Raw genomic sequence first — 26,205 nt, forward strand, 5'->3', positions numbered from 1 at the left:
CGAACCGAAGACACCGCATTACCGATACCTACGATTCCGGAGACCACACCGACGCCAGTTATTGATTTTCCTCCGGATACTGTAACCGAGGAAATGCCCGAGACCATTGCTGTGGATAAGGTAACTCCTGCACGTGGAGCTGCTAGGCCTCCCATGTCCATGTCTATCAAGGCCTACACACGTGCTAAGGCAGCCAGCAAGACTAAGCACCTTACTGCTAAAGCTTTACCTCAGCCTACTCCTGAGACACAAATCATGACTATGGCAGCAGACTTAATCTCCATGATCAGAGGTTCCCAGGCCCATCCTGAGAGAGGATCCCAGCCTCCTCCTGATAAGAGGCCCAGGGTTGAGCCCACTGACCCTCTCCCTTCAGATGAAGATTCTGAGGCCTCTGGCCACTCCAATAGCCAGGAAGAGCCTTTCCAGACCTACGAGGACTCAGATGCAGAGGACTCCATCCCCTCGGCCTCCCTCCTGAGGATATTTCTTTTGGGGAAGTTCTGCATTCCATGAGGGAACATTTTAAGTGGCAAGGCCAGGAATTTTCTGATTCCAGAAAGCGCCTTCGAACCTTCCTTAAAGCCCCAGCACAGGCCCTTAGCTATACTTCCTGTGCTTGATGTTTTGGATGATTTATACTCTGACTCCAGTGTTACCCCTAATACTCTCCCTCCTGCTCCTGCCAAGCCGGACAGATACTATAGAGTTCCTGAAACACATTCTCATTTCTTTAGGGCCCATGCTGTTGATTTAGAAACTATTTCACAGGGGCCGAAAGGGGTTTCAGCTACCACCTCCAAAAATCCTTTGCCTTCCAACAGGGAAGCTAGGTCATTAGAGAGATGGGGGAAGAAGGTTTACACCTCCACTACTTTATCTATGAGAGCTCTCAATTGTCCCTTTCATATGTTTCAATATCAGGATTTCCTGTTAGATGACTTACAGAAAACTTTGGCCTCTCCTGATCCTTTAGATAGGAAGTCTTTGCAGGAGGCTGTACACAACTCTCAGCAAGTTAGCAATCACTTCCTTCAGTGTGGATATGATGCATTGGAAGCTTCATGTAGGGCAGCTATGACAAGGGCGGTCATTCGCAGACATGCATGGTTAAAAGAACAACCTCTACCAGATCATGTTAAGGCAAAACTTCTTGATGCACCCTTGGAAAAGAACAAGCTTTTTGGTGCTAATGCTAAAGATGTATTAAAGACCATTGAGGAAAAAGCCAAGTCAGTTCAGACAGTCGAAGATTTCCTCCAGGTTCAGCCACCCAGATTCAGCAGGAATTGGCCTTCAAAAAACTGGTCCTTTCCTAATACTGAAAGATTTCAAAGGGGCAAAAACAGGCGTGGCCGAGGAAGAGGACAATACAGAGGTTCCTACAGGGGCGACAATGGCAACCAGCAAACCAAAGAAGTGACACAGGGGCTTCTCCTGCCCCACAGGGACAATCCCAATGACTTTCCTCTACTTCCGCTAACCAAAGAGCAAACAGAAGCTCCTTGGGCGAAAAATTATCTCTGTTTTTCAGACAATTGGCACAGATTGACAAAGGACAAATGGATTTTGGACATTGTAGACCCAGGCTACAGGTTCCACTTACATATCATACAAAGGATACAAGGCAAGCCAAATCAACTCCAAAACCAGAGGGCAGAGGCTTTCAAGCAAATTTCTCTGCTTGCTCAGATCAATGCAATAGAAAAGTTCCACAACAAGAACAAGGCCAGGGTTTTACTCAAGACTGTTCCTTGTTCCAAGAAAAGAAACACAAAAAATGGTAAGTTACACAATTATTTCTGTATAAATTCGGTATTCGACTGGCTGGCAGTGTAGCATCTACTTCTCTAATGAAGCCTTTTGGCTGACCAACTTTTTACAGACAATTTGCAAACTTGGAGCAGTCAATGAACCCCCCCAGGGCCCCATGATGAGAACACCCTTCTGTATGCATCTGACCAGATGTGTAATGCATCTGGAGAACACTCCACAAAGGTTCTTTACAAATGGAATAAAAAAACTGAAAAAAGTGGCAGGCATAACTGTTTATTATTAAAAAACACAGTATTATTAAGCACTTTCGCGTTGATAGTCTCTAACTTCAGAACAAATACACTTGCATTTAAAAGAACATTTATAGTAAACTTCAGTTCATCACATGTTACAACAAATCACACCTCCTATTGATTCATCTAAGAGTTCTTAAAGAACCATCACAGTAAGTAAAATTGCAAAATATATGATGTTAAAATAGAGCTTCCTATGATAGTTCTGAAATACTTACAAATCTTTTAGAATATAGAAATTAAACAAACATTTAATATATGTCAAGCATTTATAAGGATACTACCCTGATGGTATTAAACAAGATCATATGGGACTTTTTCCAGACTGCAAAACCATTCAGCCTTTCAATCTAAGGACACCTGTATTATAGAAATAGTTTTATTTAACCCTGGTGGAGTACAAAGTTGACATTGGTTCTAAGCTACCACACAATTCTTTATATTCTAATAATAATAATTCTTGTGGACCTCCCCTCTGAGGTCTAACTGAATTTTTTTCTATGCATGTGTGTATTTACATTGGTGAGTTGGATTTTTTATAATATGTTTAAGCGTAAAAAAGCGTGCGTATTTTTTTTCGGGCCCTTTTCACTGTAGCATACTCTTTCACCCCCTCTCATATACCCACATTGGTTACAGTGTCCACATTTTTCATATGACCCAATATGTTTTTCTCTACTTTTGGTCTTTCTAACATAGTTTTTAGACAACAATCTTTTTTTGTAAACTATTTTAGATCTACTTCCAACTGTTTCTAAATATGCATTTTCTGTACTACAGTGGCTTCCCAATTATGGTAAAATGATATTTTTATAACATCAAAATGCAAGTTGTAAGGTAAAATCAAGGCCTTCTGAAAGTTATCAAATTCTGTTTTTTATTACTTGTATTCAATTGACCCACATTTCTTCCCAACAGAGGGCCATAGATGCCTTCATTACTTTTTCTTAGTACTTCAAAATTTTTTTCCAAGAATAGGGTTGGGTATCCCCTGTTCTTTAACATATTCCTCAACATTTCCACTTCCTCTATAAATCTCTGATTATCACTTACCATTCGGGCCAGTTTCACCAGTTGTCCTTTCACCAATAATTTCTTTTGGTGGGTGGGGTGGTAACTATCAAAGTGGAGAGAAGTGAGTTTGAATAAGTAGGTTTTCTGTAAATACTAGAACAAAAACCCCTTTTTTCTTTTACTTTAAATATAATAACATTTAAATTCACATAATCGTCTGTTTCCATTGTAAACTTAAAAAGCTTGACGTGCGATTGTTATTCAAAAAACTCAAAATGCTTGCAATCTTTGTTTTCCACCTATCCAAAAATTGCTATGTCATCCAAAAAATCGACAATACAAGGTCCAATACTCACTAAATCTAGAACTGAAAACACATTGGGATTCCCACTGGGCTAAAATAATGTTGGTAAAATGTGGGGTGCATATTGCAATCCATAGCTACACCTTTTGTTGTCAACAGTTGGTTTTCAAAAATAATAAAAGTATTGGACAAAAACAACATCCATAAGGGTCTTTATAGTTAGTGCCTTATGATCAATCTTAGGTTGTACACACACAAAATCATAAAACATTTCAAGTCCTTCTCTATTGGGATCACAGAGTATAGATCACGCCACATCAATGGTAACAAAACACAAATCATCAGAATATTGTTGGTCAGATACCTTCAATAAGTCCCATGAGTCCCTAAGAATATAGCCATAATCATCTAAAAGGTGTTTCATATTCACATCAATAAATTTGGCTATAGGTAGAGTTTTTGACACCTTTGCGTCCACAATTGGTCTTAACGGTGGATCATCTATATTCTTATGGGTTTTTGAAATACCGAATATGGTGGGGGGGACCTAGGATGGAATACTTTCAAAAAGTTAGTCTTCAGTACTAATCTGGTCATTGACCATCAAGTCCTCCAATATCACATCAACTCTGTGGTAAGCAATATTCAATTTGTTCATGGATACTTCATCTTATGTGTCTGTAAACAAAAGTAATAACATTTTGTTGATATATTCATGCGTATCCATCACCACTAGGCCCCCACCCTTGTCCGGTTTCATTACCCTGATGTCCCTGTTAGAACAAATCTCCATCAAAAGTGATTTTTTTTAACATAATTTAAATTATTCATGTTTGATTGGCCCCTTGCCATTGTCGTCCTTATGTCTTTTTCATATATTTTTTCAAAAACATTTGCAATAGGATGCAATGGTGGGTTAAAAGTGCTAGGTCTTTTACACAAGTTATTCACCATAGAACTCTCCTGATTGAAAAAAAGAACTCCAAGTTAAGTTTTCTAACAAACAAACGCAATTGTAATAAAGTTTCATCAATTTGTGCATGCTTAGTTGGAACAAATGTCAGCCCTTTTTCCAACAAGTCTGCCCAGTTTCTAGTGACATGTACTGAGCTATAGTTAAAAATTTTAAAGTCACCTGTGGCATTATAAAGAATTTTACACCTAGATGTATTGTTTGTCACCATCTGTGTTAGTTCCTCGTTCTCCCCCCAGCCCATCTGATGTACATCTCTCTCTGTTGGATATTCCCTCTGTACATGTTCCCCATTATAAGTCCCTTGGCAATTCTGGTTCTACTTCTGCCTCTGGTTCAAAAGTCTCTCTGACCTCCTCGGAGGTTGTACTTCTAAAGGAATGTTATTTTTCTTTAGTTCACTGTCAACATTTTCAAAATTGTTCACACCATTGTTAGAAAAATTAGGGTTGTTATTTTGTCCTTTTGGTGGCGGTGGATACGCCTTACCAGTCTGTCAGCCTTGTCCCTAGCCAGTTTAATTTTCTTGTTTTTTAAAACCACTATTTGCTTTCCAGTGTCTTTAAAAATGTTGTAATCATTCATTTTAACTTCAAACAAGTCGCATCTAATTTTATCATCAAGATTTTCAACATTGTTTTTCAACTCCCCAATCTTTTTCTTGTTATTGTGTAATCAGCACATTCAGCAGTTCAGTACCATGTTTGTTAAATAATTCTAATAACTCAGTGTAGTTCTGACCCTTTTTGCAGTCCGGTCAGATATTTTCAGCTGTGCAGACCTTTGGGGATTTGTTGTCTGTTACAACATTCCTCCAAATAAGAGTTCTCCAGTTGTAGCTTCTGTAATGGAAAAGTTTTTTCTTTTGCAACATGAATTAGGTTGTCTAAACTGTTGCAGTCCACTTTGTCTCTCTCTACAGTATTGGGAAGGAAAAGCGAGGCATCCCTCTTCTCCAACCAACCTCGTAATGAAAGTGGTTCACCACGATCCTTTGCTCATTGGGTGCTGAGGGTGTTAGACATACCAGCCACTTCTGTGAAGCAGGAAATGAGTAACCTGAATTCCGAAAAGTTTGCTCACCTCTCTGTGCTGGTATAAATATATTATAAAAAGTCCGACTCACCAATTTAAATACACATGCATAGAAAAAATTCCAGTTAGACCAGAGGAGGATCCACAAATTATTATTAAAATATAGAAGAACTTGTGTGTGCAGCTTAGAACCAATGCCACTGACCCACAGGGTTAAATGAAACTATTTCTATAGCTTGTGTCCGTAGATTAAAGGCTGAACTCTTTGCTGTCTAAAAAAAAGTCCATATGATCTTGTTTAATACCATCAGGGTATATGTATAAATGCTGACATATATTAAATGTTTGTTTTTTAATTTGAGTATTTTAAGGATTTGTAAGTATTCAGAACTATGTAGGAAGCTCTATTTTAACATCCCATATTTTAATTTTACTTACTGTGATGGTTCTTTAAGAACTCTTAGATGGATCAATAGGAGGTGTGGTTTTGTAATGTGATGAACTAAGTTTACTATAAATGTTCTTTTAAATGCAAGTGTATTTGTTCTGAAGAAGTTAGACTACTTTAACGAAAGTGCTTAACGTACTGTGTTTTTTTTTTAATAAATTGAGTGTGCCTGGCGCTTGTTTTCAGTTTTTATTTTTATTTCTGAGTTTCTTGGCTCTAAGTATCTTTTCTTTACAAAACGAATACAGGAAGTAAACATAATATCCTTTGCTGTGCCCTTCAAAGCCCTATCTCTTTGCACAGACTTCTGAGAGGTAATTTTTGCCTGGCATGCAAGGCATCCCCAGACCCAATTTTGATTAACCTTTTTCACATCCTGCAAAGCAAACTGCATCAGAGCTAGATAAAAAGACCTAAATGTGCTTGTTACATAAATAAGACATATTGCAGAGACAGGTATGTTTCTCAGAGTGGGAATTCACTGGAACAGGCTCCCCATCCATGTGAAGCAGAGTTTCTCCCTATAGCTTTTTAAGCACAACTTGGACCAAAGGATGAATAATTGAAAGCCTGGCTCCTATGTCTCTGGACAGAGGTGGTCAGTAAATCACCACCTATTTAAGTCAAATTTGTGGGTCACATTTGGGTTGTATGGCTAGACTTATAAGGGCTCTAGTGGTCGTTAACCTACTATACATCTATGAACCCCCCCCCCCCCTGCCAAAACCATTGGTAAATATGGATGTTTCCTGTCTGAGAAGGCTGGGCTTAAGATCTTTGCAGTCTCTCTCTACACATCAGCATCTTTGGGATGAGAGCAGTCCTTCTAGCATTGCAGGAGTTTCAGGGTCTCTTAACTGCACAAGTGATAGCTATACAGACTGATACCATGCTGGTGGTCAGGTGCATCTACAGGCAGGGAAGAACTAAATCCTATCCCCAGTGCAGGAAAGCCATGGGAGTATGACAATGGGCATTAGATTCAGGTTACTTTCTATTTTTATTTTATTTGTCGTACTTTTGTTTACCAGGTTTGTCTGGCTGGGTTTATTCAAACACTTTTCAGTGGAGGCTCTGGGAGAAAAATTCCCAACATATTACAACATTTTAAAAAGCCATTTGGTATTATACAAACAAAACTAATATAGATTACCAATTACACATTCATTTGCTAATTAGATTACATTCATATGAAATGAAGGCAATTATACAAAAAAGGATCATTTAGTATTCAAAAACAAGCATGCTTATTGAACAGCTCAACCAGCGTGCCCATTGTAAATCAAGCATATATCAATACAAAGTCTGACCACTAAAGTACCATTGAGTGGCCAGATTTTCTATTGGTACATGCTGGATAACAGCATTCTAAATCTCTTCTACTGAGGACAGACCAAAATGAGAAATATCTGGTATTTTCTGCAAAACTAAAAAAACAGAAACATGTCAGATTTTCCTCATTTTTTTGTTTGTCCCTCGTAAAACTTTATTTTTTTAATAGTATAATAAATTTAAAAAAAATGTAAAGGGTACTCTCTCTTCTCCACTGCTTCTCTTGCACTGATGTGTTGTGCAAGCGTGGGAAGCCCCATACGTATGCACAGTATGTCAGCAAAGCGAAGACGATGCAGAAGGAGACTAAAGGACTGGTATACAAACACATTCTTTATGAAAGGTAAGCAACAGTAATATTGTATACTAGCAGTAATCCACTCCTGTGTGTGGAGTATGTCATGATGTACCCACAGGTGGCTTTATTTAGTCATAAGGGAAAAAAAACTCATCACCCCTGGGTAATATTGCTGCACACATTCTTGGATTATTGCTCAACTATTAGTGTATTAATGGATAAGCATCTTAGATGTTGAACATTTAGCATTTGAAGAGGTGTATCAGTGGGTTTGTCAGATAGATAATTGTGTGATTAGTGCTTAGAAATTAAAATAAATAGATATAAAGGAAGAAACTAGGTAGGGCAAAACATGTTAATATTGTACTTAAGTTGTGGGGTATAAAACAGGTTTATAAATAATGGCCACCATAAGGTTATATTGGATTAGATACTGCTTTAATAAGGTTATATTAGAAGTATAGAGATGAGTGTGCGGACTGTCGTAGAACTATGTATGGCTGGGAGATGCTAGTAAAACTACTCTGCTATTGGTGAAGACTAGTTGTGGGGCACAGGATTCTGAATGAAGAGAATGGTTGAGAGTATGGCAAGCTGAGGATATATAGGAACAGATCCATTGATTTTGATAGGTTGAGGTTTTAGTTGTATTTTAAATGAGTTTGCATTCTGAATTGATTCTAGTGGTAGTGGGATGTGGTCCCATAGTTAATCTACATTATTTGAATATAAAGAGCCGCCTGCAGTGCTGGATGACTTGGTTATAGTGATTAGTGATTTTTCTCTAGGGCATAACATTCTGTTGGGTGAGTAACATTGTATTAAGTTGTTAAGGACTGGGCAATTTTCTGGATTATAGTGAAGTCCACTTATCTTTCTCAGCCAACTACAGTATACAGTGTGGTTCTAACCAGTTTAATTCTCTGAGTGCTATCATTGGTGTGCTCTGTTATAGTTTCCTGCAAATTTGGCTGTTTTATCATAACATTGCTCATGTTCTGGCACTCGTGAGACTTTAAGGTTAGTGAATATTGAGGTAGCATAGAGGACAGAGGCTTTACTTCTTATGGCTATGTCAGTGAGTTAGTTTTTTCTGTATAATGTACCGAGTTTCTGAAGATTTTTTTTAACCAAGTACGGTACATAGTGGTTAATTTTGAAATGCTTATATATGATGTCGCACAGTAATTTTGTGTGGTTCACTTGTTCTGTTATTGTGGTGTCAGAGATTATAATGAATACTGTTTTAGTAGAAATGTGTTTAGGGAAGAGCAATAATTTAATTTTTTTTAGGGATTATTAGTAGTTTTGTGTTCACAGGTTCATAGGTAGGTACTAGGCTATCTGGCCGAAGGCATTTATAAGCCTAGCCAGGAACAAATGCTTGCTTTCGCCTTAAATTAGTTCCCTGTGCCTCTGTCCAGCAGAGCCATTGAAGTGATCCCTGGGGTAAACTTTCTGTTTCCCATCCACTCGTCAAGGTTTCTCTTGAAGAGGGTTAGCGAGGAGCTCTGCCTAATGTAGATTGGAATCTTGTTCCAGAGCATGGGAAGTCTCTGGGACAGGAATCTATCCCTCCAGCACATCCTATTTATTGTTGTGGTGAGGTTTAGATCCTTGGAGCGTGTGGCTTGGGATATGGTTTTCTTTAAGAGTACAGCTGGAGTTTCTTCAGTCGAGCTGCATAGGGCATCTGTTTGAGGCCAGGGATCCTCTTGGTGAGGTACTTCTGTGGTCTTGTTGCAGGTCTTATGGGTACATTCCAAATGGTACATTGCCTCTATGATGGGTCTGATGAGTGATGCATGGGGGCCCAATGACCTCTTTCAATCTGGATGCAAACCCTTTTGTGATTAGGTGTGCCACATAGAAGGATTTTCCAACCACTTTGGCAATGTGATTATCAAAGGAGAGGTTACTATCTACTTGGGTCTCCAGATACCTTATTAAGTTTTCATTATTTAGGGGGCTACCACTTATGTGGTAGTTGTGGGTACTTTGTTTTTTCCAAAGGGGGTGGCTATGCACTTTTTGGCATTTAGCTTGAGGCCATGGTTTTGACACCAGTTATCTGTCTCAGTGAGACCCTTTTGGAGGATGTCTGTGTCAGCCAGAGAGTCAGTATAGCCCCTAGTTTGCAGTTGTCTGCAACTTGGTCAACCATAGTCCTCCTGTGCTTGCCTGTACCTCTGAGAAGTATATGCTGAACAGGAGGGTTCCTAGGACTGAGCCCTGGGGAATGCCACTTGTAACCAGTTTAGAGTCAGACCTAGCTCCCGCAACTGTTACCATGTGGGTTCTGTCCGTGAGCCAGTTGGTAACCCATCTTGTGATGTAGGGGTTTATGTTCAGGCTGGTGAGATTGTCTATAATACCTGATTGGGGAATGGTGTCGAAGGCCTTTGCAAAGTCTAGGTAGACTGTGGACCACCTTTCCTTTACCTGTAGCCTTGGTAACTGGCTCAAGTCCAGGTTTAGGAGGCATGATCCGCCCCTTAACAAAGCCGAACTGGGTAGGGTCCAGTGTTTGGAGGTTTCCAGTGTCTTTGTGTGAGATCCATGATGATGTGCTCCATAGCTTTGCAGAACAAGCTGAATGAAGCATAGGCGATAGTTCCCGGGGTCCGTTGTGGCTCCACCTTTGGGGAGTAGAATAACCATTGCTGTGTGCAACTCTGTGGGTACGTAGCCAGTGGAGAGGCTGAGTTTAAACAGTGTGTTTAGGTGAGGGGTTAGTTCATCTTTGAGCCTTGTGTAGGGTGCAGCCTGGGACACCATCCGGTCCCATTGATACTGTGTTTTTGGCTTTCGAGAGGACCGTTTTAACCTGAGTGTCTGTGATTTCAGGGGGAGTACATTCTTCTGGTATAGTTATGGGCCCTTTTGGGGGTGAGAGGGGGGGTGAAGTTTGCACTGAACCTGTCTCCCAGGATGTTGGCTATATCGGTCGGTTCAGTGTATTTTGTGCCATTCTGCACTAACTCCGAGCAGCTCTAAGAATTGCCACTTAGATTCTTGACATAGCTAAAGAATTCCTTGTGGTTATCTTTGGAGTCCATGGCAATTTTTCTTTCGAAGCTAGCCTTGGATGATTTTATGAGGGAACGTAGTTTCTTGCTGATACTGATCAGGGATGTCTTTCCTTCTTGGGATTTTACTCTTTCTGTACTAGCTTCCTCCTTCTATTGTATAGCTTGTTTATGACAGGGGTCCACCAGACTGGTTTTCTTTTCTTGGAGGAGTGAATCTTGGTTTTGTTTGGGATAGCACGATCCATGCATTCTTGTAGGTGCCCGTAGAGTGCATTAATAAAGGATTTTGCAGCGTGGACAGCGTTATCCTTTAGCATGGGGGCTTTGAAACTTAGCCATGTTTCAGTTGATAAGAATAATTGTTGTGTAAGGTCTTGGAGTTCAGCTAGAGATCTGGCAGAGCAGATTAGGGTCAGGGGCATCAGCATTTTGAATTGGGGTAACATTTTTTGTAGCAATATAGAAGTCATTGATAAAACAAGTGGCAGAGATTGAAGGAATCCATGTACAAAATACTGACTTGAAATAAAACCAAAATACTGTAACCACAATATACACTGTTAAAAATAAGCGCTTTCATTCAAACAATGCCAAACTTCCTCAGACATCTGTAAACATTTTCCTAGGTCTTAAATAAACCCAAATTTAACTCATTTGGTTCCTGGACAGCAACCCTCCCCTTAATACATATTAATGATACTTCCCCGATATTTAATTGGATATAAAAGTTAATCACCCCCCCCCCCCGAATATAGTGTAAAAAACCAGAATTTGAATAACGTTTTAGCAAAGCATATTTTCAGCAATCCAGATCACCAAGTCACATGCATAGTTATAGACAAGAATGCAGGAAGCAAAAAGAGGTGCCCCATGAACTTTACATCTTGAGAGAAAAGAATTAATATGGCGGTTAATGCTAAATGTTGACAGCTGGCTAGGCATTAATGTGCATGGCTCAAATTACATGTTTAATGAAGTGGAAAGCCCTAGAAAGGAAAAAAAATTGTAGTAGTAGGTGAACATAGAGATTTTATCTAATTCTTAAATGTTTTTGATAATGAGACATTTATGAATTTGAATACATAACTCAGTAGATAATTAATAAAACTATATCAATATATTGTTTTCAAAAAACAGGAATTATTTTAAGCTCACAGAATGGCATTGAGGGGGGGTGAGATCAACTTTTTGCATCATGAGTGTGCATTAAGGGGAAGGTTGCTGTTTGGGAACCATTTGAGTTCAGTTTGGGTTTATTTAAGACCTAGGAAAATGTTTACGGATGTCTGAGGAAGTTCAGCATTGTTTGAATGAAAGTGCTTATGATTTGATTTTTTTAACAGTGTATATTATGGTTAAAATATTTGGGTTTTATTTTAAGCTAGTGTTTTGTACGTGGGTTCCTTCCATGTCTTCCGCTTGTTTTTATTATACAGTCTGTCTTGGTTCTGTCTGTAGAATTCATTGATGAATAAGAATGGGGCCTAGTTTATATCCATGTTGGATGATGAAAGTTACTGGCAAGAAGGTGGAGAAGTATTTTTTTTCCATTTTTTTGCTTGTGCTCTGTTTAGCACAGGGGACTCTCTGGAATCAATGCAGTAATGAATTGGAGGGCAGTAAAGATGAGAGCACTTGCAAGGGCTTCGGGTGGGAGATGGTATTAAATGCTTTTGATAAGTCTGGAGAGATGGTGAAGGCTAGGCAAACTGTAGCATTTTGTGGGTGTTGACAACCGGTATTAACAAAAGTTCAAAGCTTAATCGAAGTGGTTGTGCTATGAGAAGCACCGAAGCACTGTTCAGTTGCAGGCAGAAGGTGGTTATGTATTAGATGTTAAGAAACTGTGTATGGATACATTTTTGAAACTGTGTATGGCTACATTTTTTTCAGTTTTTGATGGGGTCGATAAGATGACATTTTATCTATAGTTTGAAAGATCTATATATTGATTTCCGTTGTGCTAGCCAGAATAGTGAATGATTTTTTTTCCATTGTGAGAGGGGGACTTTGTTTTCCTGAGATCAATTTTATCAGAACTTAAACTCTATATTCAATAGCAACAGCTAATATTTTAAGATCTTCACTAGGTAGATGTCAAGGGCAGTTGTAGTAGGCTTTAATGTTTTAGAATATTTTTTATGAGTACATCTTTGGGGAAATGGTTGGAAGGGAAATGCACCGAAGATTACATTTTTATTGATTAGGGACATCAAGAGTTTGATTAGTCACCCACGGATTTGATTACTGTATTACTCTGTATAAACTGGAGTATTATTGAATTGAGTGGCTATGATCTCACTTTGTGTGTGTGTGTGTGTGTGTGTGTGTGTGTGTGACATCTGCCTCAAAGCTTGTCCTGGATTTAACAGTTTTGGATGATTAGTGTGTACGTTTTGATTGGTTTAGTAGGCTTTCTTACCCTTGATTTTTTTTTTAGGTTTCTAAGTTGTCTGTGTGGTAGTAAAGTGGAAACTTTTTTTTTTTATTTTTTTGTCCAGACCTTCCATGCTTTGTCTCTTGTTTCATGAGTTGTGTAGTTGCTAAGGATAGCCATGGGGCATGGTTGGCTTTGACTTATTTTAATTTGAGGGAGGCTAGTGTATTTAGAGCACCTAGGAAGATTTATTTATTATATTTTGAGACCGTATCTATGGGGAGAGTCTTTAGTGACTCCCCAGTTAAGAAGATCTGGTGTATTGGTGTCTTTCTGAAAAATATTTATACGAGGCTGTAATGATGTGATTTGGGTATATTGCTTTGATAACTTACTGTGTAGATTGGTAAATGATCATTAAGGTTGTCTGACAGGATTCCATGGGATGATACTGGGATGTTAGGATCCAGTTGAGAATTGATTGTCTGGCTTTTTCCTTTTGTAGTACAATGATCCACTGTGTTTAATTTTATTAAGGCATTCTTAGGAATCAAGAATATAGACCAAGAAAGGCCCCAGTAGCCATTGAAGTGATCCCTGGGGTAAACTTTCTGTTTCCCATCCACTCGTCAAGGTTTCTCTTGAAGAGGGTTAGCGAGGAGCTCTGCCTAATGTAGATTGGAATCTTGTTCCAGAGCATGGGAAGTCTCTGGGACAGGAATCTATCCCTCCAGCACATCCTATTTATTGTTGTGGTGAGGTTTAGATCCTTGGAGCGTGTGGCTTGGGATATGGTTTTCTTTAAGAGTACAGCTGGAGTTTCTTCAGTCGAGCTGCATAGGGCATCTGTTTGAGGCCAGGGATCCTCTTGGTGAGGTACTTCTGTGGTCTTGTTGCAGGTCTTGTAAGGTACATTCCAAATGGTACATTGTACTCTATGATGGGTCTGATGAGTGATGCATAGAGGGGCCCAATGACCTCTTTCAATCTGGATGCAAACCCTTTTGTGATTAGGTGTGCCACATAGAAGGATTTTCTAACCACTTTGGCAATGTGATTATCAAAGGAGAGGTTACTATCTACTTGGGTCTCCAGATCCCTTATTACGTCTTCCGTATTTAGGGGGCTACCACCTATGTGGTAGTTGTGGGTACTTTGTTTTTTCCAAAGGGGGTGGCTATGCACTTTTTGGCATTTAGCTTGAGGCCATGGTTTTGACACCAGTTATCTGTCTCAGTGAGACCCTTTTGGAGGATGTCTGTGTCAGCCGGAGAGTCAATTATAGCCCCTAGTTTGCAGTTGTCTGCGAACTTGGTCAGCCATAGTCCTCCTGTGCTTGCCTGTACCTCTGAGAAGTATATGCTGAACAGGAGGGTTCCTAGGACTGAGCCCTGGGGAATGCCACTTGTAACCAGTTTAGAGTCAGACCTAGCTCCCGCAACTGTTACCATGTGGGTTCTGTCCGTGAGCCAGTTGGTAACCCATCTTGTGATGTAGGGGTTTATGTTCAGGCTGGTGAGATTGTCTATAATACCTGATTGGGGAATGGTGTCGAAGGCCTTTGCAAAGTCTAGGTAGACTGTGTGGACCACCTTTCCTTTACCTGTAGCCTTGGTAACTGGCTCGAAGTCCAGGTTTAGGAGGCATGATCCGCCCTTAACAAAGCCGAACTGGGTAGGGTCCAGTGTTTGGAGGTTTCCAGTGTCTTTGTTAATGAGATCCATGATGATGTGCTCCATAGCTTTGCAGAACAAGCTAGTCAGGCTTATAGGGCGATAGTTCCCGGGGTCCGTTGTGGCTCCACCTTTGGGGAGTAGAATAACCATTGCTGTGTGCAACTCTGTGGGCACGTAGCCTGTGGAGAGGCTGAGTTTAAACAGTGTGTTTAGGTGAGGGGTTAGTTCATCTTTGAGCTTTGTGTAGGGCGCAGCCTGGGACACCATTCAGTCCCATTGATACTGTGTTTTTGGCTTTGGAGAGGACTGTTTTAACCTGAGTGTTCAGGGGGAGTACATTCTTCTGGTATAGTTATGGGCCCTTTTGGGGGTGAAAGGGGGTGAAGTTTGCACTGAACCTGTCAAGATGTTGGCTATATCAGTCGGTTCAGTGTATTTTGTGCCATTCTGCACTAACTCCGAGCAGGTCTAAGAATTGTCACTTAGATTCTTGACATAGCTAAAGAATGCCTTGTGGTTATCTTTGGAGTCCATGGCAATTTTTCTTTCGAAGCTAGCCTTGGATGATTTTGAGGGAACGTAGTTTCTTGCTGATACTGTTCAGGGATGTCTTTCCTTCTTGGGATTTTACTCTTTTCTGTACTAGCTTCCTCCTTCTATTGTATAGCTTGTTTATGACAGGGGTCCACCAGACTGGTTTTCTTTTCTTGGAGGAGTGAATCTTGGTTTTGTTTGGGATAGCACGATCCATGCATTCTTGTAGGTGCCCGTAGAGTGCATTAGTAAAGGATTTTGCAGCTTGGACAGCGTTATCCTTTAGCATGGGGGCTTTGAAACTTAGCCATGTTTCAGTTGATAAGAATAATTGTTGTGTAAGGTCTTGGAGTTCAGCTAAAGATCTGGCAGAGCAGATTAGGGTCAGGGGCATCAGCATTTTGAATTGGGGTAACATTTTTTGTAGCAGTGTCGAAGTCATTGATAAAACAAGTGGCAGAGATTGAAGGAATCCATGTACAAAATACTGACTTAAAATAAAAACAAAATCCTGTATACACTGTTAAAAATAAGCGCGTTCATTCAAACAATGCCAAACTTCCACAGACATCTGTAAACATTTTCCTAGGTCTTAAATAAACCCAAATTCAACTCATTTGGTTCCCGGAGAGCAACCCTTCCCTTAATGCATATTAATGATACTTCCCCGATATTTAATTGGCTATAAAAGTTAATCACTGCCCCCCCCCCTGAATATAGTGTAAAAAAAACCCAGAATTTGAATAATGTTTTAGCAAAGCATATTTTCAACAATCCAGATCACCAATTCACGTGCATAGTTATAGACAAGAGTGCAAGATGCAAAAAGAGGTGCCCCATGAACTTTACATCTTGAGAAAAGAATTAATATGGCGGTTAATGCTAAACGTTGACAGCTGGCCAGGCATTAATGTGCATGACTCAATTACATGTTTACTGAAGCTGAAAGCCCTAGAAAGGAAAAATTCGTAGTAGTAGGTGAACATAGAGATTTTATCTAATTTTTAAAAGTTTTTGATAATGAGACATTTATGAATTTGAATACATAACTCAGTAGATAATTAATAAAACTATTTATCAATATATTGTTTTCAAAAAACAGGAATTATTTTAAGCTCACAGAATGGCATTGAGGGGGGTGAGATCAACTTTTTGCATCATGAGTATGCATTAAGGGGAAGGTTGCTGTTTGGGAACCATTTGAGTTCAGTTTGGGTTTATTTAAGACCTAGGAAAATGTTTACGGATGTCTGAGGAAGTTCAGCATTGTTTGAACGAAAGTGCTTATGGCTTGATTTTTTTTAATAGTGTATATTATGGTTAAAATATTTGGGTTTTATTTTAAGCTAGTGTTTTGTATGTGGGTTCCTTCCATGTCTTCCGCTTATTTTTATTATACAATCTGTCTTGGTTCTGTCTGTAGAAGTCATTGATGAATAAGAATGGGGCCTAGTTTATATCCTTGTTGGATGATGATAGTTACTGGCAAGAAGGTGGAGATGTATTTTTTTTCCATTTTTTTGCTTGTGCTCTGTTTAACGGGGAGCTCTGGAATCAATGCAGTAATGAATTGGAGGGCAGTAAAGATGAGAGCACTTGCAAGGGCTTCGGGTGGGAGATGGTATTAAATGCTTTTGATAAGTCTGGGAAGATGGTGAAGGCTAGGCTTCTGGCATTTTTGTGGGTGTTGACAGTATTAACAAAGTTCAGCAAATCGGTAGTTGTGCTATGAGAAGCACCGAAGCACTGTTCAGTTGCAGACAGAAGGTGGTTATGTATTAGATGTTAAGAAACTGTGTATGGATACATTTTTTTTCAGTTTTTGATGGGGTCGATAAGATGACATTTTATCTATAGTTTGAAAGATCTATATTGATTTCACGTTGTGCTGTGGAATAGTGAATGATTTTTTTTTCCATTGTGAGGGGACTTTATTTTCAGATCAATTTATCAGAACTTAAACTCTATATTCAATAGCAACAGCTAATATTTTAAGATCTTCACTAGGTAGATGTCAAGGGCAGTTGTAGTAGGCTTTAATGTTTTAGAATATTTTTTATGGTATCTTTGGGAAATGGAAGGGGAAATGCACCGAAGATTATTTTATTGATTAGGGACATCAAGAGTTTGATTAGTCACCTGGTTGATTAATTACTGTGTAGTCTGTATAAACTGGGTATTGAATTAGATGGCTATGATCTCACTGTGTGTGTGTGTGTGTGTGTGTGTGTGTGTGTGTGTGTGTGTGTGTGTGGTATCTGCCTCATAGCTTGTCCTGGATTTAACAGTTTTGGATTATTAGTGTATACGTTTTGATTGGTTTAGTAGGCTTTCTTACCTTTGATTTTTTTTTTTTTTAGGTTTCTAAGTTGTCCGTTTGGTAGTAAAGTGGAAACTTTTATTTTTTTGTCCAGACCTTCCATGCTTTATCTCATGTTTCATGAGTTGTGTAGTTGCTAAGGATAGCCATGGGGCATGGTTGGCTTTCACTCATTTTAATTTGAGGGAGGCTAGTGTATTTAGAGCACCTAGGAAGATTTATTTATTATATTTTGAGACAGTATCTATGGGGAGAGTCTTTAGCGACTCCCCAGTTAAGATCATCTGGTGTATTGGTACAAGTGTCTTTCTGAAAAATATTTCTACGAGGCTGTAATGATGTGATTTGGGGATATTGCTTTGATAACTTACTGTGTAGATTGGTAAATGATCACTAAGGTTGTCTGACAGGATTCCATGGGATGATACTGGGATGTTGGGATCCAGTCGAGAATTGATTGTCTGGCTGTGGCGTGTTACATCTCGTTGGTTTTATAAGTTGGTTGAACTTGTACAATGTATATTAATGGCTGGATTTTCAGATTGTATGGTTTGCCTATCTATATCAACATCACCCAATATTATGGTTTTGAGGGATTTTTGAGGAGACTCAGCAGAGCATTGTCTTAATACCCCAGGTAATAATACTAAAACACTGTATGTACCCATGATTGCGATCATCTTGTGAGTGTTTAATTTTTACATCATACACCTGTACTTTTCTTTTTTCAGAACAGTAGCATTGCATCTGTTATTGTAGGAGCTATTCAGGTGGCTTTCACTGCAGGAGCTGCACTTATTATGGATAAAGCAGGACGAAAAATTCTTCTAATTATATCTGGTAAGATTGACATTTATTATGAATACAGTCCTAAAATATTAGATGGAGTGCAGAGAATGGTCAAACATCCAAATGTATACATGACCAGTACTGTTTTATTGACTAGAGAAATTGCATTACATATTTTAGTTTCTCTTTGACAATGTATTGAAAGTTGTGCATTTTAAAGTTGTACTTCTCATGCCTTTTGCTGATCAGACAGTAGTACCTTTATTTATGGAGAAAAGACAGTGATTTTGAATAACTACAGTTGTTGCCATAGTAGTGGCATGACTTTGGAACATGAGCTTCTCTGTAAAGTGATTGCTGGGTTGATTTAACAGGAATTTTTTTTCTCAGACAAAACAGTCAAACTTACTGCATTTCCCTGAATTCGGTCTTTACAACTGAGGCCCAACATTGAGATGATAAGCTTGACAGTAAGACTAGCAACAGCCAAACTATGTGTTGTCATGCAAAAGTGCTACTGCATTGTACAGTTCAGACTGCCGCAGTCAGCCTTTTTGTTCCTGTTACTAAATGTGCATGACATGGCATTTATACTCACTGGTAGGTTAGATATGATTTATCATTGCACTGTTTTCTTACTAGTTCATAGGTTGATACTAGGCTATCGGCCCCTACAGCCTATACAAGCCTAGCCATAACAATTCCCTGGCTACTTCTTCCACAGTATTTACTTCCCTGGACCCCTGTCTAGCAGGGCGACTGATGTGATCCCCGGGGTGAATTACCCATCTCCCATCCAATCAGCAAGGTTCCTTTTGAAGCGGGCCAAAGAGGTGCTCTGCTTGACATGCATGGGCAGTCTATCCCAGAGTCTGGGGAGTCACTGGGTCAGGAACCTATCCCTCCAGCATGTTTTGTTCACTGTGATGACAAGGTTTAGATCCCTGGAGCATGCGCCTCTGAGGGACTGGGATTTCTTTGTGTAGCATGTCCAACAGCTCTGGGTTTGACATGGCCTTGTATGTTAAGCAGAGATTGCCTCTGAGTAGACAATATGCGACAGAGTACAGCTGGAGATTTTAGATGGCCAGAGTAGGGCATCTGCTTTAGGCCTGTGATTCGTTTAGTTAGGTTTTTCTCTGGCCTTTCCAGTTGTTGCAGATGTCTTGAGAGGTACATACCAAACTGGGCATTGTATTCTATAATGTGTCTAATGAGGGATGAGTACAGTGGGACAATGATCTCCTTTTTTCTGGATGAAAAGCCCTTTGTGATGAGGTGTGCCACATAGAAGGATTTCCTGACTTTTGTGGCAATGTGGTTATCGAAGGTGAGACCACTGTCCACCTGTGTCCCTAAGTCTCATCACACTTTCAGTGTTTAGTGTACTGCCACCTATGTGGTCATTCACGGGTACATGTTTTTTCCCTAAGGGGATAACTATACATTTCTTGGCATTGAGCTTTTGTATGATTTTCACCTTGTTAAATTAAACTGAACTGTTTTTTTTTTTTTTTCTTGCGAAGCAAGTCTTTTTACTTTTAGCATCACATAACATATTATTGTGTCACTGTAGACTGAATAGAACAGTTCTGCTAGGGTATCTTGATTCTGGGTTCACCTCTGCATTTTGCTGTTGCTGGCTGTGTAGATAATTCTGTCCACTTCTGATCGAGTGGCAAAGAACTAAGGTTGCTTTAACTACTGCTTTAGCTTTACACACTTGGAGCAGTTAAGATTGATGATAGGTTAAGAAAGGAAGAGTGATAGTAGATTAAGAAAGGAAGTTTCCAGTGAAAGTTCTGGGAGGTAATTAAGGTATAAATCTCCAAAGCAGAAATTTCAATGTGTAGCATTGATATCCAGAGAGTAAACTTGGAATAATTTTGTAGAAAAGTTTGCTGAAAAAATTTAATAAAGGTGACTATTAATGCTTCCATTTTGAGTTGCTACCTCATTTTAAAATCATTAAGCATACATTTCACGTTCTGGGCTCAGGAGAGTCTGTAGGCTTGTGTAAGTGTCTAGGACTGTATCCTAACTGCAAAGCACCATAGTGAACCTTGAAAATGTGTTTTAGAAAGAATATGTAAATTCTACAACAGATAATGAGTGAAAATAATGCAAGTGGTGCATACACAGTATCAGGAGCAAACAATGGGCTCATCTGTTTTCATACTTGTGAACTCTTGCTGTAGACTGGCAAGTACTGTGTTCTGTATTTTTTTCTCATGCCACTAGAGAGCAATTTGAGTTTCTTCTATATTGAGCTGAAATGACGCAACCTAAGTTGCATTTTTTTAATGACCAACTGAAATGTGTTTTCTTACCTGCAAAAATCGCACATTGTCACTTGACTATGAGTAAGCATGCATTATGTGGTTTGAACTGCATGGATTGGTGCTACTGAAATAAAGACATCATGGAGAGGGCCATGGAAGCCTTGCTTCAAAACACACTGCATGTATACAACAGTCCATGACTGCTTAGCAGGAAACCAATCAAGCCTTGCAATAAAGTATTTTTGCTAAGCAATATAGCAGTGCTTTATGGTACAACAATGCATACAGCAGAGCATGGACTGCTCAATAGAAGAATAATCAAAACATGCAAGCAGGTCAGATAGTTGCAGAGAGCCATACAGCAGCTACAGGAAAAATTATAGGCCCTAGCTGAAAGACATAGGCACATTGCCAAGCAGAGCTAAAGCCCAAGGCATTGGCATTTAGGGCAAAACACTTCCTACAGGAAATGAGTCCAACTGACTATGCGGAGACCTACCTAATAGCCTTTAGAAAAAAAAACAAACAAAAAAAAACTGAATGATGAGGATGACTGTCAAGTAAATGTGCCAGGCTTTGTAGCACTGTTTCTAAGTGATGAATCCCAAAAGCCAAGTATTTTAGAATTAGTACTGGGCTATGTGTACAGCGAACTAAAAGAAGAAATCCCAACCTGCTTAGGAATCTCTGGCCCAGAGATTTGGTGAGTGGGGCGGCGTTGATAGCACGCCCTCACAGTTGCGTTAGGCGTTGCCGTTGCCGCATAGTTAAGTGCGTCTACTGTGTGGCGACATGCGTGAATGTTATCCCCGGCAAGCTTTTATGTAAAACTGTCGAGCCAAGCATGAAGCCAGCATGTAAAACTCAAGCCTGAAAACCGAAGAGTCCCCGACACACACACACTTTATTCTTCAGACAAACCAGACCATTTCCAGATGTTTGACTTTGGTACAGGTAGCAGAGCAGCTAAAGAAAATCCAGCACCTCAAATTGTAGAGAATTTGCTAATGCATAGTGTTTTAAGAATTCATCCCTGTCCCATTCGTCAGTGGGTTGGCCTGGAGACTCCTACATCAGTAGGCCAAGTTGTGGACATAGTTGAAATATTTTATCCCAAAGCATCGTAGACTTTGTGTCTTTCGGCTTTTCCTGGTTAGGGGTCGCCACAGCGGAACTCCGGTCCGCTAATGATTGGCAGTTGATTTTTACATGAGGCTTGCCAGGCCTGACGCACAACCTTCAACGAAGGTGTGCCCATTCACGCGCGTCTCCACGCAGAAGACACTCTAGCTGAGAATCGAACCGGACAGCGTCTTACTGTGAGGCAACAATGCTACCGCAGCACCACCACTGCGGGTACCCCAAAGCCTCGTACAAAGCCTCGTAGACTACTCATTTAAAAAAAATCTTCATAAAATGGAAAAACTCGTAAGATTCTTTAGAGTAAGAGTGATGGAAAAAATGTCAGTCCTTGTCAACCTGTAGTGACCATTCTGAATCACCCATAAGTGGGAGGGGACTAATATCACCTCTGAGTGGGGCATGGACTAAAAGGAGATGGAAATAAAATGTTTTAAAGCTATAAACTGGGTTACATAAATAATAACTCTCCATTAGATATTGGTTCAGTGCATTGTGAGGCATGTACCAGGTGGTTTGAGGTATGTAGCTAAAAATGCAGAGACTGTATCCGATTTAGCATGTGCTGGAAAGACAAAGGACTCCATGTTAGTAATCAATTCTGAATGAGCTAGTTAGAAGACATTTTCCATAGCCATAGATGAGTCTGTGTCAGCTGTTGCTGTTAATGACAAAACACTGGCAGATTTGTGACATACAGATAAATTGGAAAGTAGAGGTGTTGCTCGACTCTGGGGAATATAGTAACTAATATGCAAGTTGTTAGTAAATGGTGCTGCAGTAAATCTAGAAAGTAAGCTTGGCATAGTATGTGTATGAAGATATGACACTCAGTCTTGAAGCTGGTTATTTTGGGAATAGTCTTTATCCATGTCTTAAATTGGAGGACATATATGGATAGCCTTGAGATCACAGGAGCTGTGTGATTGATACAGGAGTAGTACATTTTTCAGAAACGGATCCTATAAAAAAAGCCAAGATGGTAAAATAGATATGACCATACTTGTGTATGCGGTGGATAATGTAAACCCATCACACTGTGGATCAGAGGAAAATGAAGGAAATTTGAAAAATTTAAATCACCCTGATCCAAAGAAAATATGCTGATAAGATCCCACAATAACAAGAGGCCAGAAACTGGACACAGCCTATGTTTTGAATGTTCTGGTTCCATATCAGCCACATATGGGTAAGACCTGTTTAACAAAAATGACATGAGCTTGTGAAGTTCAAAGCTACAGCCATAGCAAGTATAAAAAAAGAGCAAACAAACTATAATGAAAGGCGACAGGAAATCCTTGGCAAGTTCTACATCCCAGTATAATTGGTGCTTAGTGGCTTCCCAAATGTGAGATGGTTTCCCAATTACAGAGCCACATCCCAGAGTAAGGATTGTGAGACCTCTTGTCATTCTGTCCAAATAGCAGAAGAAAAGGAACTAGTATCAAAGAACGGGGACTTTTCTGTAATCACCTGCAAAAAACTAACTTCATAAGGCTGTAGGAGCAGAAGTGAGGAAAAGGGTCAAGCTGAGGTGATGTAGAAACCTAGTTCTTTTTCATAGAATGATGGACAAATTATTACACTCCCATACTCTGATAAAGTATTCATTTGCAGTAAAGACTGGGTGTCCCATTTGCCCAGAGTGCAAGAAGTGTTGAGACTGTATCTGGACAGTGGACTTGACTGTTATCTGAACTTTCACACCTTTATCACCATCTGTTTTGTAATTCCAGTTGGCACCCATAGCTCCTTCTGATATCATGACACTGTTTGTAGTTGGTTTTCTTAATCAAGTAACTTGCTAATTAAGAATATGCAGCATGTGAAAAGGTAGGTTGTGTAGGACGGAATGGAGTTAACCATTGTTTGTCACTTTCATTGTAAATAGTTTCTTGCCTACATTAATATGTTCATAACCAAGTTACATATTCTTGATGGTTGTGGTGTGAAATGTAGAGGAGATGGCACTACACTGCCATTGTCAATGAAAAATGCCCTTCATTGGAGATGTTGCTTATTTAGTATTATGAACACGTGGTGTTTCCTGTTTTCATTAGTATCGCTATGTCTAAGTAACTTAAAAATTTTTGCATGCTATCAGATGAAATTTTAGATGATGCTAAAGAAGACCATCATTGACAACTTACAAAGTAGGTTGTGTAACTTGGGAGGTACCAATGGTTTGTGTACTGCATTTAGTAATATAAGTTCATGTTTCATGTTTTATTTAAATATCACGAAAACATGTTCCTATAAAGAAATTGACATCCAAAAGTTTAATCTTGACTGAACAAAGGCCTGGTAGTAGCAGTTTTATTTGCACAAGTCTAGAAAAAAAAATATATTTAGACTAAAAAAATTACTGTATTGATGTAAAGAATTTAAATGTGTTGACTTCTGTCATTGTAAATTAACAGTTTTTAATGAACAACAATGATGTAATGTAAGATATTGATACTTGTTTTTAACACTATTAGAAAATACTCAAAGGAAAGAAAGGTAGCTTGCTTCACAGCGGCTAGGTATGAATGAGCTTATATTGAATATTGCTAGATTCCCACTATCTAATTTGAACACAGTGCAGAGTTTTCTGTTAAAATATTGCTTTAAAACTGGTAAATGGTACCCCTGTAAGATGCTTAGAGCACTTAATGGTGAGAGTAGCGTAAAAAAAGTAATGTTTTTTGTCTATTTTTACCATAAATGTAGATGTTTAAATGTTTTCACTGTTGCAGTAATAGCCTTTATTTCCTGTCTTGGAAGCCTGGGGATGAAGCTTTCTCCCTTACTTCAAGCCTGGCAGACACTATTCCACCTGGTGTCAGGACATTGGGTATAAAATGTTGTTGACTGGCCCCATTTCCCCTGGTATTTTTTGCCCCCTGCCCAGAGTCCTGCTATCCTTGCTGATGACTTGCCCAGCACTGTGAAGGGAACAATAGGGGTGACCTTACCCAGTGGGTAATAGGGTACCCACTCTAACCCAGCAAGGATAAGCAAAAAAGAGGGGCTTGTAGAAGGAGTAGGTACTGCAACATTGAAGACCTATCTACGTTCATTGCAAGTAGGTAAACTGTGTTCATTGTGTTTCCCTGCTGCAGTAATAACCCGTGGGAAGATTTCCAGAGCTAGAGAGTGGCTGAACAGGTGATTGGGAAAGGGAAGAGTCCCTGTAGACTTGTAGAAGCTGCAGCCAGGTTGTAGTGTCTTGAAAATGTGGACCATTTGGATACCTGAAGAATACAATGAGCTGGCACACTGCTGTGTCCCTAGTAGAGGGTGTCCTAATGTTGACAAGCACCTGCTTCCCATGGCATTTGTTGCAAAATATGATACAATTAGCAATCCACTTAGAAATAGTCTGTTTGCTGACAGGGTTTTCCTCTTTATTCTTTAATGCCGCAAATAGCTGGTGCAATTTTCGCTGTTATTTTCTGCAGATAACATCTGAGCTGCCTGTGCACATCCTGAGAATCGAGGGCTTTTTCTTTATTCTGTGGGTTAAGAAAGAAAACAGACAAGTCAATGGCTCAATGTAGAGATCTCTCAGGTACCATTTAGGCATAAAGTAACGTAAACAGGGATATTATCCTTGTAGAAGATGAGAAAGGGTGCCCCTAACCATACGGATTTGCAACTAGTGATGTCTACCAGGAGGGAAGTTTTCTAGGTGGTGAACTTGAGGTTAATGGACGTGGTAGACCCAAACAGAGGTAGAATAAGTTTTAATACAGAACTGAGATCACAAGGGGAATTGGGGTCCTTTTTGGGGGCCTCACTTGAGAGATTGTTTCATAATGGTGTCTGAGAACAGTGGGAGGTGTGTTGGTAAGCTCTGTTAGGTAAGAGAAGACTGGGAAGGAGCCTTGCTTGAAGAGCTTTCTGGCATCTTTGTCCGGTGGGGGGGGGGGGGTTAGAGAATCATGCCTATTTAGAGATTTATGATTTTCTGGTGATTGGTCTTCTGGCATGTTTGAGGATTTAAGGCATCCTCAGGGGGGAGAATGCTATCTAGAGAATAAAGATCATATTATCCAGCCTGCCAGCTTCAGGGTGATCAAGTAGTCATGTATGGTAGATAGCCCTGTTCTGAGTCAGATGGTCTCCTTTTGCCAAAAATTGTCCAAGATTTCTCCTTGGCTATGTTATGAAGCATGGAAAAATCAATGCTGTTTGGATGAAAAAGGGGGCTGTAAGGATCACCCTCTACCCAGCCTCACTGTTCTTTTGAGGTACCCTGGGTATGAGAGGTGGAGTAGGAGAGGCATAGAGTAGTAGACCTCTCCAGTGAAGGCAAAGGCATCTGTTCACAAGACCCATGAAGGTGAAGGCATCTGTTTACCAGGACCTTTTGGTTGGAGCCCATGTTTAAAACTTTCTGACTTGCCCATTTTCTTCTGAGGCAAATAAGCCTAAGTCTGGCACATCTCAGTTTTGTGCAGGTTGATTTTTCTCTTGAGCATCCACTTGTGAGGATCCAACACAGTTCTGCGACACTAAATCTGCCAGGTTATTTTTTGTTCATGGCTTTTAATGGGCCCTGAAGGTCAGACTTCTCCCTGTGCCATTTCACAGAGCT

The 26,205-nt window shown here is 39.7% G+C and overlaps 1 protein-coding gene across 1 annotated transcript in view; it reads left to right on the forward strand.

Annotated features, from left to right (window-relative positions):
* The window catches only part of SLC2A8 (solute carrier family 2 member 8), a gene marked incomplete in the record, with an annotated part of 454,119 nt that overhangs the window by 222,824 nt on the left and 205,090 nt on the right, over positions 1-26,205 (forward strand). The window contains 1 exon segment of the mRNA XM_044058812.1: positions 18,144-18,252. Within this exon segment, the coding sequence (XP_043914747.1) occupies positions 18,144-18,252 (109 nt within the window).

Source organism: Protopterus annectens, chromosome 16.part0 (genome assembly GCF_019279795.1).
Source record: "Protopterus annectens isolate FY-2018-M chromosome 16.part0, PAN1.0, whole genome shotgun sequence".
NCBI classification, from domain to species: Eukaryota; Metazoa; Chordata; order Ceratodontiformes; family Protopteridae; genus Protopterus; species Protopterus annectens.